The sequence below is a fragment of the Schistocerca serialis genome, chromosome 9 (genome assembly GCF_023864345.2).
Source record: "Schistocerca serialis cubense isolate TAMUIC-IGC-003099 chromosome 9, iqSchSeri2.2, whole genome shotgun sequence".
NCBI lineage: Eukaryota > Metazoa > Arthropoda > Insecta > Orthoptera > Acrididae > Schistocerca > Schistocerca serialis.
The window spans coordinates 127,528,533-127,549,291 of NC_064646.1; the positions used below are offsets into that span (position 1 = coordinate 127,528,533).

Genomic DNA, 20,759 nt, shown 5'->3' on the forward strand with positions numbered 1-20,759 from the left:
GCCCATAATGTTAATAATATATAATCCACTGCTGTAATATGACAGAGATCTGCCTCATTTGATTAAAAAAATTGTAGAACAAGAAAAAGATACAACTCCAGGAACAGACAAATTTTTGGTTGTACAACGTGTGTGGCATTTCATGTATCAAATCTGCTGTTTAGAAATACACAGAAAGACCAGCAATGTACTGCATAGTAACTTTTGCATTTTTAAGACAAGGAATCATATAGAGAATGCTGATAAAGAGACAGTATGCCAAAGTTAAGAACAAGATGGAACTCAGGTTAAAGTTCAGTCATGACATGAATATGAGGCAGAGAAAATGGGTGTGGCAGAGCCTAAGGATAGTTTTATTTCATTGAAATTCTGCATCTATGAAAAGATGTCATAGAACATGTCATCACAAAAGCTCAGATTTCCATGTGAATGCGTGTTTGCACATTTTGGCCATTTTGGGGGTAAATGCATATTCTGAAAATTTTTTCCCATGTAATTTACACATTTATAACGCATGTTATACAATTTTACTAGGTTCAGGGCACATATTACAAAAACTTGCATCATTGCAGCTTTTATTGATGTTTTTCATATTAATTGCACCAAAAATGCAGCACATTTGTGATTTCGTGAATTTTGTGACAGCCTGTAAACTTCATAGAGCTCAGCTTGCTTGATGTCGGTAGAAGTACACATACTTCATGCCTTCTCACACTACTGCTAACCTTTACTATCTACTGTTATAAACTGTTGTACTTATGCTGTGCGAAATGAAAAGTATGTTGACATATTTAATATGAAGCCAGAAATTTTAAAAACGAAGGTACGGCAGATTCTTTGGGAGAAATGCTACTATTCAATAGAAGAATTCATAGACAATGAGATGATAATTTGAGCAGAGGGTAATTAAGTGTTAGATTTTATTGCATGTATATATAACAAAATTGTGTTATTATAATTATTATTATTATTATACTGTTTGTTAGTATCAGCTGTTCTTTGTTTATGTTCAGGGGTCAAATGCTGAAAAAACTTTCAAGTAAATCAACACCGAACTAGTAGGTGTCATACTGCAAAGGTAAAACCACAATCTGATGTGTCTCCTATACATGAATCAAATGATTTAGATTATGTACATTATGAGACAAATAAACCACAATTCACAGCACTGTATGAGATACTTTCTTCTGCATTACTACTATCTCCTGCTCCTCACTTTTTCACCATAGTCACCTCTGAGGTGAGCTCAATACCAAATTTACAGACTGCATACCAATCATTATTTTAAAAATTTAAACAACTGTGAGCAGAATGTCGCTTCATAAAACTCTGTGTAAAATATGGCCACAACTCATCACTAAACCATTTCCTTCTGACATTTGTGTTACGAAGTCAATTGGCAATGAAATGTTTCCATTGTTGTTAATAAAAGAAAGTGGCTGAATTCTGTACCACCCAGGATTTAATGAACATGAGTACCTGTTACATTTGCACCGAATTATAAAGTTTAGTTATGGCTCCTGCTAGGACAGCAAGAACTGACCTTGTGCCAAAATGAAAGACAGAAAACATATTTCGAAAAACAGAAACTTGTCATTTATTGAGACTATTGCAGTTAAAGACTACGAGGCTGTACCGTATTTTTTAGTAAAATATTTTTCCTAACCACTGTACAACATATCAAATCCCTCAATTTAAACCTTACTATGCCTAGAAAATGTAAGCATAAAAAAGTAATGTTGATATATGCTATATTTTATTCAGGGTTCAAACAATGAAAAAACTTTCAAGTAAGTCAATACAGAAATTGTAGGTGTCATACTGCAAAGGTAAAACTACAGAAAGACACAAAAACTATGCGATCATTTACTACAATAATACCAACAAATTGGATGCAAAATCAACTTTTCATGGCTTTATGTGATGTTTTGGCAGGTGCCGAATACACCATCTGAAAAACTGGCAGATCTGCACTCCAGGCTCGGATCTAGGGAGGGAGGGAGGGAGGGAGGGGGGGGGGAGGGGGGGGGGGAAGTGCCAGATTCATATTCTTGAAGAAAAAACCTTGTTTCACAAATCACCTAGCATCCAATGAATGTTGGCCTACTGATTATTCATTTGATTTTGAAACACATCCCTGTTGGGTTTTGAACAAATTCTAATCTGATTTCTGAACGAATTATAAGTTTATTTTTGAATGCGTGCATAGTGTACGTGATGTCTCTGCTAGGGGTATCCCCGTCACATGTAGAAATAAAAAACTTTCCCACAGACAAAAGGGAACAGGACTATAAGTGCAGAGCTGAATAAACCCAAACAGGCGAACGCCAATCGCTGTTTGTTTATGTGGTTGATTAGATGTGCAAATGATAAGCATTGTTATCACCAGTAGCAAAATCCATAGATTCAGACTACCTGAGTGGAAATAAACAACTAACAGGAATAACAGATAAGAAATATTACATTTTATCTTCTCTGTGTATTCATGAAAATGAAATTCTAACAAAAATTTTCTTCGTCTTTCTATCTTCATTATCTAGCAGTATCTGTAAGTATTCCCACTTGCTTCATTTGCTTAATTCAATTCCATATTCATTAAAAGAGTACAGTATCTGAACAAGAGCTGCTTTATTACATGGCTTTCAAGTCATTTTGTTACTTCAGAGATCTGTGTGGCATTTCTATTCTAGTTAGTGATTAGCATAGAGCACTGGAAACTGATTCTCCCTCCATCAGATCTCAACTTTCGGAAGTCCATGTGCTTCTTCCCCTCTACCCACAAACCAAGGGAGCCATGTTTACTAAAACAATTACTGACATCACATTTTAAAACATAGCAATAATTTATATTTTTATTATTTTTTAAGAATTTTGTGGCCAATAAATTTAAATAAAGAGTTCTATTGTTCTTAAGCAATTCTGTCCCAGTACATGATGAAGGCCAGGAGAGGATGTAAAATATCTTATCCTAACCTAAGGAATATTACATGTTTAGCCCATGCACTACACTGGGGCTGGAACAGTACGTCTAAAATACAACACTCCTGATATCCTGCACAAAAAAGGTAAATGGCCACATAATAATTCTGACAGCTTTAATTCAATCATATGCTGACTTCTTTCCTGTTAAAGGTATTCCAGAAAGCACCTGTCTATGTATCAGCACATGGAGATATACTGCAAACCTTTGCAGTCATCCTAAGGAGAAGTAGGTATTGCAGAAAAAGATTAGTTTAATAAGATTATCAGATCAAATCTTGATTTTCTGTTTATGAAGCTGACAAATTACTTTGTGGCAAAAAATGCAAAAGACTTTCAACTGATCTGACTTTTTCTGGAATTTGTTCACTTAAGTATACACTTTTCACTTCTTGTGGGTTAGGAAGTTCATTTTCCCCATACAAAAGTGTTCCATCAAATCAACACATGAATTTAAGAAAATTTGGAGGAAATGGTTGTTGTGCACTGTTTTAGAAGAAAACAGAAATAAGTAGAACCGAATATTGATACCATATATTTTTATAGGTTTGCTGCCTGATTGTGTATGAATACGAGCCTGTTTTAAAATTTGAGAGTACATGAAAATCTGGGCTCTAGTCATTGCATATCAGTATTACAATTTTTGTAAGTTGGAAACATCAAACTGTTGAGTAACAAAATGCCTTTATGAAAATAGTAAGACAGGTGCAGACGGTGATTTTATCATCATCATCATCATCATCATCATCATCACCACAATGTTACCATCATCACAATGTTACCATCACCACAACCACCACCACAACATTTGAACAACAAGACAAGTGAACAGAACACAAAATTTTATGTCAAAGACCACTAAGAGGTAAATAGAATACCACTGTGCCAAAGATGTTTATAGCAAACTATGTCAGCTAATCACAAGCTAAAATGTTACAGTTCAGCAAGCAGACTGTAAGGTGTATATGCATTAGATGCTTTATAAACAATTAGAAAGATCTGGCACAACAACAAGAAGCCATTAGAAATGAAATATTCACTGAGAGAATTATAGACATCATTACGTACAGGATGATTCTTTGTTATTTCTATAGTGCACACAACACAATGAGACCAGAGATATTGTCCGTAAAAACCTATGTCTTATTTTTGAGTAAGAAAACCTAAGCAGTCTAGTTCACATAAGCAGCAAAAGATAGGCAAAAGGATTATCATGCATTGACATTGTGAAACATGACCCTGTCTGAACAAACTTCATGGACAACCTAAGCAAAATAAGGAAGGGGTGAACTAAGGAATGGAAAACTGCTCATGAAAGAAGAATGTTAGAGCTCCAGGACAAACTGTTGAAATGGTGTTTTACATATCTGGTCGAAATGGCAAGAGCAGAGGAAATCACTCACTGCGTAGTTGAGGGATTGAGCAGTTGACAGGGACATAAAACAAGATTTCAATAGTCACAAAACCTCCAGAAAAGTCTTGAAATAAGTCGTTTTACTGTGTAAGAATGTGCAAACCTTAGCAATTTCAGGTCTTGTATATGTGCCTGTCAATCACTCGAAACCTCATCTACTCTGTGAGAGGTTACCTACTACTAGTACAAGTAGAAGTAGTAGTAGTAGTAGTAGTAGTAAAGAAACAGCTATTCAGGAATTCAGATCACACAGCATGGGCACATCATATACACAAATGAGTGAACAAAAGCTTCCATACTTTAAAAGAACCAATAATACATGGAATCAAAATTCCTGAACATGTGGATGTAAAGCAGCATATGCCTTAAAACAAGTAAGGGGAAATCATTTGGACACATTTTTACATTTCTAGATTAACAAATATTGTATTCAGCAGCCGGCCGGTGTGGCCGAGCGGTTCTAGGCGCTTCAGTCTGGAACCACGTGACCGCTACGGTCACAGGTTCAAATCCTGCCTCGGGCATGGATGTGTGTGATGTCCTTAGGTTAGTTAGGCTTAAGTAGTTCTAAGTTCCAGAGGACTGATGACCTCAGATGTTAAAGTCCCATAGCGCTCAGAGCCATTTGAACCATTTTTTTGTATTCAGCAATGAATACAAGTCAAGTATACAAAATAAATAAATATATATATATATATATATATATATATATATATATGTCACAGACGTAATGGATTCCAACCCGGAAAGTCTTCTGGAGACAGTCACGACAGAAGAAATCGGTATGCTTTAGTTCATGGGGTCATGGAGAGTTGGAATCGAGTAAACAAGTATATATATGTTTACTTGATTCCAACTCTTCATGACCCCATGAACTAAAGCATGCCGATTTCTTCTGTCGTGACTGTCTCCAGAAGACTTTCCGGGTTGGAATCCATTACGTCTGTGATGCCATCAACCCATCTCATCCTTTGCCGCCCTCTTTTCTTTGTACCTTCTATCTACCCCAGCATTAAGATCTTTTCCATCAAATCATGTCTTCTCATGCTGTGCCCAAAGTAGATCAGTTTTTGTTTCATTATCAGACCTTCCAAGGAGCAATCTGGTTTTATTTGCAGTAACACTGACCAATTTGTTTCCTTTGTGGTCCATGAAACTTGAGGAGTTTCCCCCAATGTCATAATTCAAAACAGTCTATTCTACGTCATTCAGCTTTTCTTATGGTCCAGTTCTCACATCCATACATCACAACTGCAAAGACCACAGCCCTTACCATACAGATCTTTGTTGTTAATGTTACATATTTCTACTACTTAAAACACTGCCAGTATCTGACGTTGTCTTTCTACCAAGTAACTAGCATCTTTTAACTTCATGCCTTGAGTCACCAACAGCAGAAATATGAGAGCCGACATCACTGAACATAGAAACTACTGCCACTGTTTCTCCTCCTATATGCCATGAAGAGATAAGTTTAGTTGTCATAATTTTCATTTCTTTGAGATTCAGCATCAAACAAGCTTTTGAAGTTGCTTCGTTCACCTTCAGTACGAGGATCTTTAGCACTTCACTTTTTACCATCAAGATTGTATCATCTAAACATCTGTGATGGTATTATTATTATTATGCAATCATAATACACTTTTCAGATGTCTGTAGCCCACAACTGCTAGTGTTCTGCATCAGTCCCTCAAGTTGCTATCATAGCTATCATGCATAGAGCATGACAAATTTTTGGTTGGACACAAGAATGAAATACAAAGATCTGAGAAGCCGTGGCTTCCTCCATTATACGTAGCATAAAGCTTATTTTAAGAGATAGTTGATATCAGACCTGCATTATGAGAAATACTGTATAAACAGCTCTGTTACAGATCCACACTAGACTCTCTCACACACACAAAAGTTGGGTTTGTAAAAAATCAGAGTACAAGATAAATATTTTTCTGTTACTTGACAAAACAGATGTTTGCATCAATGTTTACATGGTTTCACAACCTCTCATATTTTAAGTTATGGAGGAAGTTTTCCACTGGCTTTCAATTTTCACTGTCCTTTTCTTTCTTTCTTTACTTTTTGTTTACCTCAGAAACAGCATTTGAAATCAAACTATACTATTTCAAATGACTGCTAACAGACCAATTGCAGCACAGTTCTTTGCAAAACTCAAAAAAAAAGGGGAAAAACTGAAGGATAGAAATGCCCCTTCTCGAAGACTGCACCACCAAGGACTGCCAATTTGTATGCAATATATTTTGTATTAAAACATTTTGCACATTTGACACAAAAAGTATAGTGTAAAAAGATGGATAATGCCCAACTAAATATGTAAACACAGTTTGGAAAGCATGTGCCTCACCACAGTTTTATGAAATACATCAAGTAAAGTTTACAATTGAACTCACTTCTTGCTCTTGAAGGCCATCCATGATTTCCTCCAAGTCTGCTTCACTCTTGATCCTGGCACCAACTCTATTAAACCTTTCTCTATCTTCCCGCTGCTTCCTAAGCTCTGGAAACACTTTCTCAAAGAATTCACGATTCTTCGCTTCCCTAGCTTTCCTTTTTTGAGAGGCTTCCGCTTTTTCCACCTTACGCAACCATTCCTGCATCAATTTGGAGTATGTTGCCGTCAGAAACTTCTCACGATTTTCCCGCTCAGCGTGCTGTCTTCGAAAATGCTCTACCAAGCGTTTCTTCAACAACTGGTACCTGTCAAAAGAACTACAAATTAGATTCTGGTCTAAGGCAGCAAGAAAGAAATATTAAAATTTCAGCTACTATAACTTTTAGTGGAAAACAAAGCCAAATTTTTATTAGATGTACGCAGAGAGATCTATTCACAAAGCAGAAGCAAACTGAAATGCATATAAAATCGTAAAATTTTAAGATTGGGCTTGCTTCTTCTGGCAGAAAAGATGAAGACCTATACATGTGAATGATCACTGCTACATTGTGACTAACTGTAAACTTCACTACTTAGCTCAATCCTTCCCCTCTCACAGAATCAGATCACCTGAAATGTGCTGGTGAGAACTATCCTCTGTTCTCCCAAACCCCTTGACTGAAGCTGCTCTATAGGCATCTCTCCTAGTTTACCATGCTAATGTTTTACATCCCAGCAGTGGACTCTGTTTTTTCATATGTTCACATTCTGCACTGGTTGACGCAGAAGTAAATCGTAGCCAGCGTGCATACAGAAAAAAGGAGGATACGCCTTTTGCTTCTCATCTATCAGTTTTATTTTCTATGAAAAACAGTGGAAAACAACTGAAAGACTAAAATGAAGTAATGTAAGCCACAATTTTAAGTTGAGCAATTACAAAGGATAGCTTAAAGTGTCTTCCAAGATCTGCTCCCAGAAATGTAGATCAGAAATATTCTCAATTACTGAACTGACACATTTCGCAGTTAATCTCCATCACAAGCAGGGAAAAACTTGCCACAGTGTTGGGTTTCTCACAATATGGTTTGTGATGAAAATCTGGAGAGAATATATTTAATAAAAGTTCCTTTGAAATGACAATTCTAAGAACAATTCTTTGCCCTAAAAGGCTTTCCAATAGCACTAACAGTATTAAAGCCAAGTACACACAGAAATCATCTTTGTTATACACCATCAAAAATACTTGGAGGAGGGGGAGGGGGGAGGGGGGGGGGGGGAGGGGGAGGGGGAGAGGGAAAGGAAGAAGGAGGCATACAGAACCAACTGATTTATAGAGAGCAGTAAACACTCCCCCCCCCCCCCCCCCTCTCTCTCTCTCTCTCTCCCTCTCTCTCACACACACGCACGCACGCACGCACACGCGCACACACACACACACACACACACACACACACACACACACACACACACACACACACACACACACACCACATAGGCAAATATAATCACCATTGAAGATATTAAACTTGTTAAGTCATTGCTCAGAACAGAGAACCTGCATAATTTTTTGAGGTGGTTGTGTACTGCCATAAACAACTAACAACGCTGCAGTGTTTCAAGTGTATCATTATCTCATTTAGCCACACACTTAAGATTGGACACTAAAGTAGAGTGGTGCAAAAATTAATGCTTCTAGGTAATTTTATAAATTATGAGACTGTACTGGAAATTAAATACCGTCAGTTTGAAATAACAAATGTACTAAAAGATAAATATCACATATATTAAAATTATCTGCACTGTGCAATGAGAAAACAATTGTTTTCAATAGGAAACTAGATAAGTAAATTACATACACTATCAATTACTATAGTGCTGGACCTAAAGCTAATCGTTATTTTCACGGCAACTGACATGACTATGTGCATATAAGATAGTATCCTTTTCCCTGTGCTCAGTGACCATATTTCATACAGCCCGACATTAGTCAAGCAAGAAGCGCAACTGCAATCAGAAGATGACACACTAACATTTTACTGGTCAACAATCAAGACCGACAGAATATTACGGAGTATAAAACTCCATCTGTTTTCTCAGAGAAATTAAGGTGATGTGTAAACTAGGTTCACTTCCATAATGTGAGTTCTAAGAGTACAATAACTAATATTGTAAGAAACAAGTAAATAATATAGCAGACTACAAATCATTATATTTGGTGTCAGAGTTTCTTCAAATATTTCCTCTGCTGAAGCGATGTCGCAAGCATGCAAATTAAATGACACTAACCAAGAGGAAGGATCAATGCAACTGCTTTGTAAATGCAGTTATTTAAGCTCATTTTGTATGTGTGAAATATCTGTAAGCTGTACAATTGTTATTTGGGAAGTTCTGTAATGTGGGCTACCAATGGACAAATTACACCTACTGCCATCAATATTTGCACCTACTCCCTAAATGAACTTTAGCTAATAGCTCTTGCCACTGGTATCAGTTTTGTCATAAGTGTTGGTCAGTATGCGTCAAGAACGGCCTCAATGGGCAAAAGAAGACTGTTGAACTCTTCATTTTTTTGTTACACGTTGATAACCAATTTTCAGGATATTGTCTACAGAATTTGAAGTCAACAGTCCACATTGTTTGACAACATTCAGGCACTTCAGAGGCTATCACAATGGTATCTTTAGGTTCACAATACTTCAAAATCAGGTAAACTTTCTTTGATATCAACAGAGACAAAAGCCGTAGTTCAGAATCTAGTGGTAAATGACTTTTTTGTAACATATCAGCACGCAGAGGAATTGCTGGACCATTTCCACCATTCAGCAAGATCAAATTTAAGTGAGGAAACTATGTTGTTTATGAGTATTGTACTCCACAACAGGGAAGTGACTAGAAAAACATCTTTAATATTGCTAACAAATCCTCTAAAAATCTGAAAGCAGTCCACCTTGCGTATGAATTCCTGAATTCTGTCTCTACTGTGATGGTGCTAGAAAATATTTGTAATGCAAAGCAGGTTTACAAATCGAACTTTTTGTGAAAACAACTGACATTTTTATCATGCTTTTCAAACAAGACATACATGTACAAAACTAAGGATATATATGTTTTAATCAAAAAATTGCTGTCTGCAGAATGCAGTGAATGATGCTTATTACATTCACTCTACAGGATATATTGAAACCAGAGGCATTCAACTTCAAATTTAATCATTGGGAACAAATTTTAAGAACAACGTCTAGCCTGGCTCAAGTAAACAAAAGATATCTGACAATACTCCAACTAATCAGCAAACATTTGATACAGTTAACTGTTTGAAGTAATTTTAAAACTTTTAAAAGTTCTGCAAGTACTCACTAAACTCTACTGGTGACGGTCTTTCATGACATTGCAGATGGACAGGGGTGGAGTGAACTGTGAGCCGAAGCCACTACAGCACTGATCTTGTCTGCATAAGACCTTGTCATAGTGATGAAAGCACAGAGACTTTCCACAGAATTTATGTTTCATGAATAGGGCAATTCTGCCTAGCTGTCACAAGACATCAATAAAATTGTTTCATGATAGCTTCCGAAAATGAGAAACTGTGTGGAAGTAGCTATTGTGTGTGTTTCTACAAGTTACATGGCTAATACAATATTGAAAGCAGCGATCAACAGGGTAACAAAGAAATACATGTTACACTCCGTATGCACAATTTAAAAATAATGTACGATGAATTCTTTTGTGAGTGTTTAAAACTTCTAGCAACAACACCATGCAAGTTGCAGACAACGAAGCAGGAGATGGGGGACTGTAAATTAACCCTGAAACATAGGTTTTCTAATTGTGACAATAATGACAAATAATTAATTGGCTGCAAATGCTGTTTGTGATGATACCTAAAACCACTTGAATTCTTGGGATGCCTAAGGAAGCAGACAATTCTGTTTCATAAAATCTAAAGAATTGCATACAATCGACCAATGTTAACTTTAAACCACAAATTTACACTTTATGTAACTTCTAGGGGCAAACTCTCATCCCATTAGAGGAACTCTGGTACCTTACTAAATATGAAATAATGTGGAACAGTGTTCAAACGATTAACAGTTATGATGAATAGAAATAATGTACATTCAACTGCCTTTTTATTACCAAATAAAGACAGTCTGTAACTGTATTCTTGATCAATTTTAACAGAAACATCTTGTGAGCAGATTACAAGAACTTTGATAACTAGTGTCTGTATGCTGGACTTACAACAATCAATAAATCTTTACCTTCTCTTGTTCTCATGGTAGACAGCAGTGTCCGATGGTTGGTTGTACAACGGCTGGAAAAAAAAATGGTTACTATCAGTGTAATCTATAGTCATTTTTTTCTCTAACTAATGTATTAAACAGAGTAGTCTGCAGTAATTTTTTTCCTCTATGTAATATACTAAACGGACTATGAAACTTAGTGACTAGGTACAGATTAGCAGTCAATTGAAGCAAAAAAACATACCAGTTCAATTTTTGGACCCAACTTCTCCAGCAAACTGTGGGCTTCTTGAGCTTTTTTCTGAAAGTAAAAGCAAGAGGTAATTAGTGGGTAAAATCAGTTCCACACATCATAAATGATTATTAATCATACTTTTCAAAAGAATGAAAGATCACATAAATTTTGCAAAACCTTTTTACAGCTGCATGTTTTACAGGTGCATTACACTGAATATAAACACTGTTATAACACAATTATAGTTTACTGAGTATGTAAAAATGTCATCATTGTACTCAATCTTAACTTTTATGATCCCATAACCAACCAGTCAGCTGACCAGAAAAGAATTTTGATGGTATGGCAATAAATATCAGCAAATGTTAATAAAAGGTAACATGTGACCCCCTCCCCCCAACTACAGCTTCACTCCAAGTCAATAAGATGAAGACTTATCATTTTATCCTTCTTCCAGCTATTAAATATAATAGTAAATGATTTACTGTCAACAAACCACCAATACATTTCATTGCTAAGTAGTAAACCACCACCATCTTCACTTCATGCATTCTCCACACTTCCTTTACCAACACCACTGAGTGCCTAAATCAAATCAATGAATGCTAAATGGGTTTCACGCATTAGGCTTTTTTTTCCATTACGATACTCATCACTTCCTCAGTATTCCTTGACTCCCTCTGCCAACTGGCTGAAGCCTTCTTATCTGAAAGGGTTACCTTTCTTCACTCATTCCTTCAAGACGTTCATTCCAGTTTCTCCTATCTTCTTGTATCTTATTGAGCACGTTAAATATATTCAGTTCTTCCCTAATTTCTGAATTGCAAAATCTGTTGGTTCTTGTGCATCACTTTACAGCTCTTAGGAACCTCATGGCTGCTGTTTGTAGGCGACTTTCTTGGCATTTATTTATAACCCACACTTCCATAAACAAGTACTGGAACTGCCACTGTATGATAAAATTTCAATATGTTTCTTGTTTCATTTTATTTTTTTAGATATCTCTTTATTGTTCCATATATATTCCCGAACTTTGCTAATTTCTTCTTTATTTCATTGTCGTAGTCAACTGTGACAAGACAGCCTAAGTAATTAGAACATTTGTCCTGGTCTATTGTTCTTCACAATTTTTGTCTGTACAGAATATGTTCCTTTGATAGTCATTGATTTTGTCTTCTTTTCTGAAATTGACAAATGGCACTGCCACAAAGCTTACCTAATAAATGTATTTCCCTATGTACGTCATCATCATTATCTGCGAGTAGTGTGGTATCATCAGCACTTAACAGACACTTCAAGCAGGAACTCCTTCCATTTCGAAATTGCATGATCTAAATAAATGTTAAAAATTGTGGGCGAAATGCTGCACCCTCGTCTTCTCCTTTGTTTGTGGCTACAGGTTGTGTTAAGAGTGCCGTTTATACCTAAAATTAATTACAACTGTGCATTTGTCAAGACTTTTTAAAATGTTTATTAGGTGTTCTGGATATCCTCTTTTCCTCATAACTCTCCACAGTTCCTTTCTATCAAAATTACTGAAAGTCTACACAAAATCAATGAATGCTAAATATGTTTCCCTGTTATACTATGCTTTTCCATTATTCGTTTTATTATAAAACTGCATCTTTTGTCGAACTGCCTCTCTGAAATCTCATTTGTTCTTTGCCTAATAAACTCTCAGCTATAACCTTTAACCTCATGTTCACTATTCTTACATGAAGTTTGTATGCGGTGTCAAGCAAGGTGATTTCTCTCTATTTCTTACAGCTATTGCGGTCTCCTTTTTTCAACAGTGGTATCACATTTACTTGTGACCATGCTTTCTGGACTAACTCCCCTTCTCCATCATATATTAAATAAATGTAGTAGTCTCTTTTGTAGCAGAGTGCCTTCACATTTTAGCAGTTCAGTATTTATGCCATCTATATCAGTAGCTCTTGTGTTTCTTGTGGAGTTGAGGGCTTCTCTTAATTCATCCATGAGTAAGTTGACTACACATCCTATTTCAATTTCATCCTATATTCTCTGTGGAGCATGTTTCTTCATTCTACAAGTTGTTGTAGTGTTCTACCCATTTCACTTGTTGGGTGTTATTTATTTGAGCAACTTCTTTTTATGTTTGATGTAGCATTTTCATTTTTTATATGCTCTAATTTGCCTTTCATGCACTTGTAAACCCATCCCAAGATTCTTGACAAGCTGGTTTCACTGCTCGATTTGCTGCATTTTTCTCCTCTGTTGGCTCACTGAGATATCAAAGATAATCATCTTGTTTTTTCCTTATAACTTTCTCTAATTCTAGTGTCTAGATTTTTAACACTGTCTTCCTTCTATATTTTTCTTTTTTCCTAAGGCTTCTCCAGCAGTTTGTGTAACTAGAGTTTCTATATTTTTCCATTCCTTCTCTATTTCTTTCACTTCTTTCTTCTCTAGTTCTTGACAAAGTTTCTTCTGGAACAGATCTCATATGCTTCGTTCACTTAGTAGATGTTTTTTGTGGATTTATTCCTTTATCTTTTTTCTGTTAGCTTCTTGTTCTGTTCTTTCTCCATTTCAGGTACATATCTATGTGAGATATCACCAAGAAAGTGTCAGAACCTAAGACGTGTATCATCCATACACCCTGGTCTCTCTTACTTTGCCTTCTAATTTTTCTTAATGATAGTGTATTCAATAAGATAATTTATTATTTTCCTAATTTTAGTAGGAGGGGTATGTTGAATTTCAATTTTATCAAATTGAATAGGTACTGCCTCTTCCATATACTGCCTTGCATTTTCAAATGAATAGCTGGATCCTATTTTCTATACAAAACTTAAAAATGATTATTAAAAATGTTTTCTACCTCTGACTTCTTGTTCTTCCTGAGCTCTCGGTTGCCCTGTTTCCCTTTTAACAATATTTCAAATTGTTTTAATTTTATTATCAGATGTGCTAATCTCAGACATAATGCACATACTTTTGGACTTTTTAATAACTTTTCTTAATACAGTGCAGCAGTTTTTATAATGTTTCACTGTTTCGGGATCATTACTCCTCCAAGCTATAAGATACATTTCCCTTGTGTGTTCACCAGATATTTTTCTCTCTTTATCTTTACATGTTTCTTACAATCATGTTTCACTGTTTTCTTAGGGAAACTGTTGTCAAATATACTCACAAAGGCATCATGAAATAGGTAAAATTTTAAATTAGCACATGTTCCCTGTACACCTCATCCCAGTCTAATTGTTGCAACCTTTTCCGAAAATTTTGAATTGTTAAATAGCTAATTGAATGCACTATTTTGGAGAACTGTTTTGCATTACTGAATGGAGTTATATCATATACTGTAACTAGCTGTGCATCATGATCAGACAGACCATTCTTAACAGAAAACGTTTTTATTTGATTAAATTTAACTTTGTCTATGAAAACACTACAAGTGTGCTGCTTTCCTGTACCACCCAAGTAGGAAAATCAATAACTAATGTCAAATTGAAAGAACCAAGTAATACTTCAAGGTCAAGCTTTCTATTGGACCCTTTCAGAAAATCTACATTGAAATACCCACAAATAATAATTTTCTTTCCTTTGTCTGACAGATAGCACAAACAAGAATCCAAGTTTTCCAAAAACAGTTCAAAATTTCCCAATGGGGACCTATACATGGCCACAATTATAAAAGTGCCATTATTTAGTTTAAGCTCACATGCACATGCTTCTGTATGTTGCTCTACGCAAACTTTTTTAGTTTCCAAATTTTTCACACTTTGACAGATTTTCATATATATGGCAACTCCTCTCTCCGTAGTGTCTCTACTTATGTGTGCTGAAAGCTTATATCCACCTATGTTTAGCATTTCCATGCCTGTGACTATATGATGTTCAGACAGGTGTAGTACATCTATTCCACTCTCAGTTTCTAAATCTTCTAAACAAACAAGAAGCTCATCTACCTTGTTTTTTTAATCCCCTGATATTCTGATGCAATATATTAACATTATTTTTCACTGTATTTTTTTGTGAATCTTGTGACATACTAACACAATTTTTCACTGTACTGTTACAAAAATCTTGTGATATTTTCACACCTCTAGTACCTGCCTGTCAGAACTTCTCAGTAAGCTTAATTTCAATCAATGTAGGATGAATGGACTCTGGTCTTAGCCTAAAAAAGTACTCTCATGAGTTTCAGTGCCTCCCCCCTCCCCCCTAAAGATTTTGCTATCACCCCAGCCAGTTTACCCTTCCCTTTCCTATTGAGATGCAGGCCACGTCTTGTGAAGTCCCACCTGCCAATACCATCAACAGGAACCAAACCTATGCCTGACAAAGTAGCTGCCTGAAGCAGCTGATCTAGCTTCATACTGACCCTCCTGACAGAGCTGTTCAATTGGGGCTGATCATACCACATGAAAACATTTGTGTGGTTCATTGCAGATGCTATTTTTACCAGGTCACACTCAATATTGTAGCCCTGATCCCTATCAATACTGTTTCCCACTCAATCCACAACCACAACATGACCCTGCTTTGTAAAACCCTTGCACAATGATCCTACATCCTCTATCACTTGGCTACGACATGCACTGGGCTTGCAAATACTTGTGACCTGGTACCTGTCACCCAATTTTTCCTGCAAGATCTGGCGCACACCTCTTCCATGGCTACTACCTAACAACAGACCTTTCCTCCTACTTTCTACTTTTTTTGCAACAGTTGGTTTCCTAGTGAAAGTCTGTTGAGTACTGACTAGGGCAACCAACTCTCCCATATTATACGGGTTCTCCCGTATTTTCGCACTTTTTTTTCCCCCTCCCGTCTCCCTTACTGTCCACCTATTTCTCCCGTATATTTCGTTTAGTGATCACTGTTATAACCTGTGAGGTACTATCGATAATTGAAATTCTTTCATCGAGATATCTTGAAAACTTTTCTTGCAATAATCGATACTATTCTCGATTACAGTTCATGTCAGCAATTGAAACAGATGAATGTTAGTGCCAAATGTTTCAATTTGTGCTAACTTCTTGGTTTTTCCGTAATACCTGCTGTGAAGTATTCCTGTATACAGTATTTTCATTTGCTTTTTAAGTGAATGGGTTTTCATTACTGTCGCCATGAAAATGAAGATGTGAAAATTCCACGAAGCAAGAAGATGAAGTACTTGTGTGTTTACTTGAAGATATGGGAGGAACAATATTCGTGGTTAAAGCGCATGGCCAACAACGTAAATTGAGCTTACTATGTGCTACGTAAGCGTGACTTTAGCATCGCTCATGGCGGTGAAGCTGACTGCAGCCAACATTCTTCTACAAAACTACACAATCGGAACGAAAGAGAAGTAAAGGCGAATTCAAATTTATTTAAATATTTTGGCAACACCAGCAAGGACATGAAAAATGTTGCAGGTGGGCTAGCGACAATTTTTCATACAGTAAAGCATAATATCAGCTACCGAAGTATGGATTGTGCAAATAAATTATCGAAGAATATTTTTCATGACTCTAATTTGGCCAATATGAGGTCATGTGGTCAAACTAAGGCAGAAGCAACTATGAAAAACGTTTTGGCATCAAGAACTATTCAAAGTTTCACTGGTGTCTTAAAAGATCCAGCTAAATCAAGTAACTTTTTTTCTATTGCAACTGATGCTTCGAACCACTAAAACAGAGAGATGTTTCCTATTGTTGTAAGACATTTTGATCCTGAAAACAGATTAAAAATTAGACTTCTGGACTTCGTTGAACAGGCTAATGAGACAGCTAATACTGTTAACAGTCAGATCAATTCTTCATTGAGTTTACATAATTTAGATGTAAACAACATGACTGCATTCTGTGCTGATAATGTAAATGTTAATTATGGGAAGCACAAATCTGTATTTAAACTGCTTAGAGAAAACAACAAGTATTTGGTGAAAGAAAACATGCTTGTGATGCTTTAGAGGTAAACACTGAAATGTTTGTTATGAAAATTAATGGCCACTTCTCTGCATCTGCAAAGAGAAGAGAAGAATTGCAAACATTCTTCAATTTTGTTGATGCTGAGTGGCTAAAAATTGTTCGTCATGTTGGCTTTCATTAACATCTGCTGTGGACAGACTAATCAAGAAAGAATTAAGAGTTATTTCAAGAGCATGGATGACTAAACAAAAATATTAACAAAGAAGAAGATCCAGAAAAGGAATGTGTTACTGAGGCATATCTAAATTTCTTTTCCAACATAGGTGCTTTACTTGTTCAGTCTGGAAAATCCTTCAAATTTCTGCACCATGGAGTGCTATGAAGTGATGAAAAATGTGTGTAATAAGATTCAGCAAAGGATTAAAGACAGTTTTTTTGGTACTACCACTGAACAATTATTGAACAGTTTAAGTCCATCCATGGAAAACTGTGTCAGAGATGATTTTATTCACTTCTACCATTGCTTAAATAATTACGTAACAAAACACTTTGATGTATCAAAAGTAAAGCCAGTTCACTGTCTTTTACCATTAAAGTTGAAAACTGAACTTTCTTTCAGAGAGTTACTAGCCATAGTTAAAGAATTTGCTCTTGATTTTGTAAATGAGGATTCTCTGTATGAGGAGTTTTCTACTGTAAAAAGTGCTGTCAGTATGGTGAAAACAGGAACAACAGCAGAAAGTTGGGTAAAAATTTTTAAAGATTTAAAATTCAAACAAATTGATGTCCCAAACCTTAGTAAAATCACAGGCTTTGTATTAAGCATTCCAGGACCAAATGCTCACACAGAAAGAGGTTTTTCTCTAATGAACAATAAGTGGACAGATCAAAGAAACAGCTGCAGCTTAGAACTTATTAAGGCAGAGCTTATGATTGAAATAAATTTTGATTATAATTGCAAAGAGTTTTATAAATTTGCTCAGGAAGATAAATAACTGCAGAGTTGTGCTGCTTCTGTAAATGAGTATTTGTAAATGTGTTACATTTTATTGTGATTAATGCTGAGCATTTTATGTCATGGAAAAAATAAATTGTTTTGTTTAAATTCCTTTTTGATTCCACAGACTAAAAAATGAGTGGATCCTTGTAGGTGTGAAACATAACAGAAAACACAACAAACATGCTTAAAACACATCTGTGTAACACATATTTCAGTTCACTTTTAATATATTGAATTTACTCCACAAATGAGTCTTATTAATTTCATTGCGCTCTTAAAAACCTGCTCTCAGCTTGAAGAGCTACCCCAAAATATTATATATGAGTAAAAGTAAGCAAAGTACGTCTTACTTTTTATGTTTACATCCCCATTGTCATCCAGTTCAAGGAAACGCGTATAATTGTGTAGCTGAAATTCACTATGACTAAATCTCCCTTATAATCATGGTCAGATTTTGGTCATCTCCCTTAAACCTGTGATCAAAAGTTGGTCACCTTCGTGGTCTCTTCCTTAGTTGACTGAGGTAGCAAGACAAATCTATGGCTTGTGCCAATGATGAAACTGTCAGATACTCTTTCCATGGCCCCTGTTCCTTGCCAACACTTCCTACCTGTCTTCATCTTTCTCCCTCTTTAACCTCATCAGTTTCTCCCTAGCACTAGCCAGTTCAGCCTGAAGGGCTCTAAATCTTCCCTTCCTCCCGAAAAGAATAGATTGCTACTGACCATGAAGTGGAGATGTTGAGTTGCAGACAGATACAACTAAATGACTGCTACACAAATAAGCTTCTGGCCAAAAGGCCTTCTGAATTAGACAACATATAAACACACAGTCTGGCCTCAGCAGACAGTGGTCACGAGTGTTCGAGCTGCAGAGTGTGTGTGTGTGTGTGTGTGTGTGTGTGTGTGTGTGTGTGTGTGTGTGAGTGTGCTGCCTAATTCAGAAGGAGGCCTTACTTGTCTAGCAGTTTTTTTGTTGTGCCTGTCTGCGACTCAATATCTCCACTATATGACAAATAGCAATCTATAGGAGTGGGACAATCTGGACCAACAGTGCATTGATGAATTTGTGGATAGCATGCCACAACGAATGCATGCCTGAATACAGTCATGTATACAGGCATGCATCAATGGAAGAGGACGTGCTACTGGGTATTAGAGGTACCGGTGTGTACAGCAATCTTGACCACCATCTCTGAAGGTCTTGCTGTATGGTGGTACAACATGCAGCATGTGGTTTTCATGAGGAATGAAAAGGGCAGAAATGATGTTTATGTTGATCTCTATTCCAGTTTTCTGTACAGGTTCCGCAACTCTCAGAACCGAGGTGTTGCAAAACTTTTTTTGATGTGTGTATAAAAAAATCTACACAGTAGCAGAGTACCTTAATTATCTCAAGATCAACAATGTAGGAAGAGATGAATTGCTACTTACCGTAAAAAAGACACATTAAGTTGCAGACAATTGAAAAACACTTACGTAAAGCTTTTGGCCACAGTAAAAGAGATACACACACCACTCATACACATCTCACGCACCCAAGATCACCAAGTCCAGTGTCTCAGACCAAGTCCATTTTGTGTGTGTGTGTGTGTGTGTGTGTGTCTTTTATTGATGAAAGCTGTGTCCAAAAGCTTTAAGTGTCTTTTAATTGTGCCTGTCTGCAACAAAATGTGCCTTCTTTACACGAAGTAGCAATCTGTCTTTTCCTATATTGTTGATATTCCTCCTACATGGAATTTCCATTACCTCAAGATCAAGATGTACATAGGGCTGTCACCCCATCTTCATACAGGCTAGTTACCATTCCCTGTCAGATGCACCTGTTGAAATCTCATTATCTTTCACACATCACTGTGAGAGAGACTATGTGGAAGTATACAATTTAATAACTTTTTCTTTGTAGATATACCTATGTGATTAAAACCTATAGCATCAGTGCTCATGGAAATACTTGCTACAGTTGTTAAGGGTTTAAGCACTACAGTGAGGATTCTAGGGATAAAACTAGTTGCACATCTTATGGAATATCACAGTGTGTTTTGTCTAAGAATGCTGTATGTTTGTACACAATCTGATTACAAATATCCGTATACCCCTACCTGATGTATAATTTTTATTTATTTAATTTATTTACTTAGTTATCCTCAGCTGACTAGGGCCATCAGACCCTCCCATACAGGGGACCAAGATTCACATTTACACTACCTTTTTTACTTTGTAGTTGCCTAAGAAATAACCATTTTAATATGACAAACAGTATTAAAATGATTTGAGTGTCTACAGAGAGAACATGAGAAATAACAATGACTATGAACTAGAAGAAGAATGGGTAGCTCTGAGGGATGAAGTAGTGAAGGCAGCAGAGAATCAAGTACGTAAAAAGACGAGGGCTAATAGAAATCCTTGGGTAACAGAAGAAATATTCAATTTAATTGATGAAAGGAGAAAATATAAAAATGCAGTAAATGAAGCAGGCAAAAAGGAATACAAACGTCTCAAAAATGAGATCGACAGGAAGTGCAAAATGGCTAAGCAGGGATGGCTAGAGGACAAATGTAAGGATGTAGAGGCTTGTCTCACTAGGGGTAAGATAGATACTGCCTACAGGAAA

General features: G+C 36.3%; 1 protein-coding gene across 1 annotated transcript in view; it reads right to left on the reverse strand.

Annotated features, from left to right (window-relative positions):
* LOC126419202 (uncharacterized) overlaps positions 1–20,759 on the reverse strand; it is a 269,493-nt gene that overhangs the window by 184,728 nt on the left and 64,006 nt on the right. The window contains exons 6-8 of the mRNA XM_050086337.1: positions 11,268–11,324; positions 11,042–11,094; positions 6,799–7,105 (exon numbers count right to left, since the gene is read on the reverse strand). Coding sequence (XP_049942294.1) covers positions 6,799–7,105; positions 11,042–11,094; positions 11,268–11,324 — 417 coding nt within the window. The remainder of the gene's footprint in view (positions 1–6,798; positions 7,106–11,041; positions 11,095–11,267; positions 11,325–20,759) is intronic.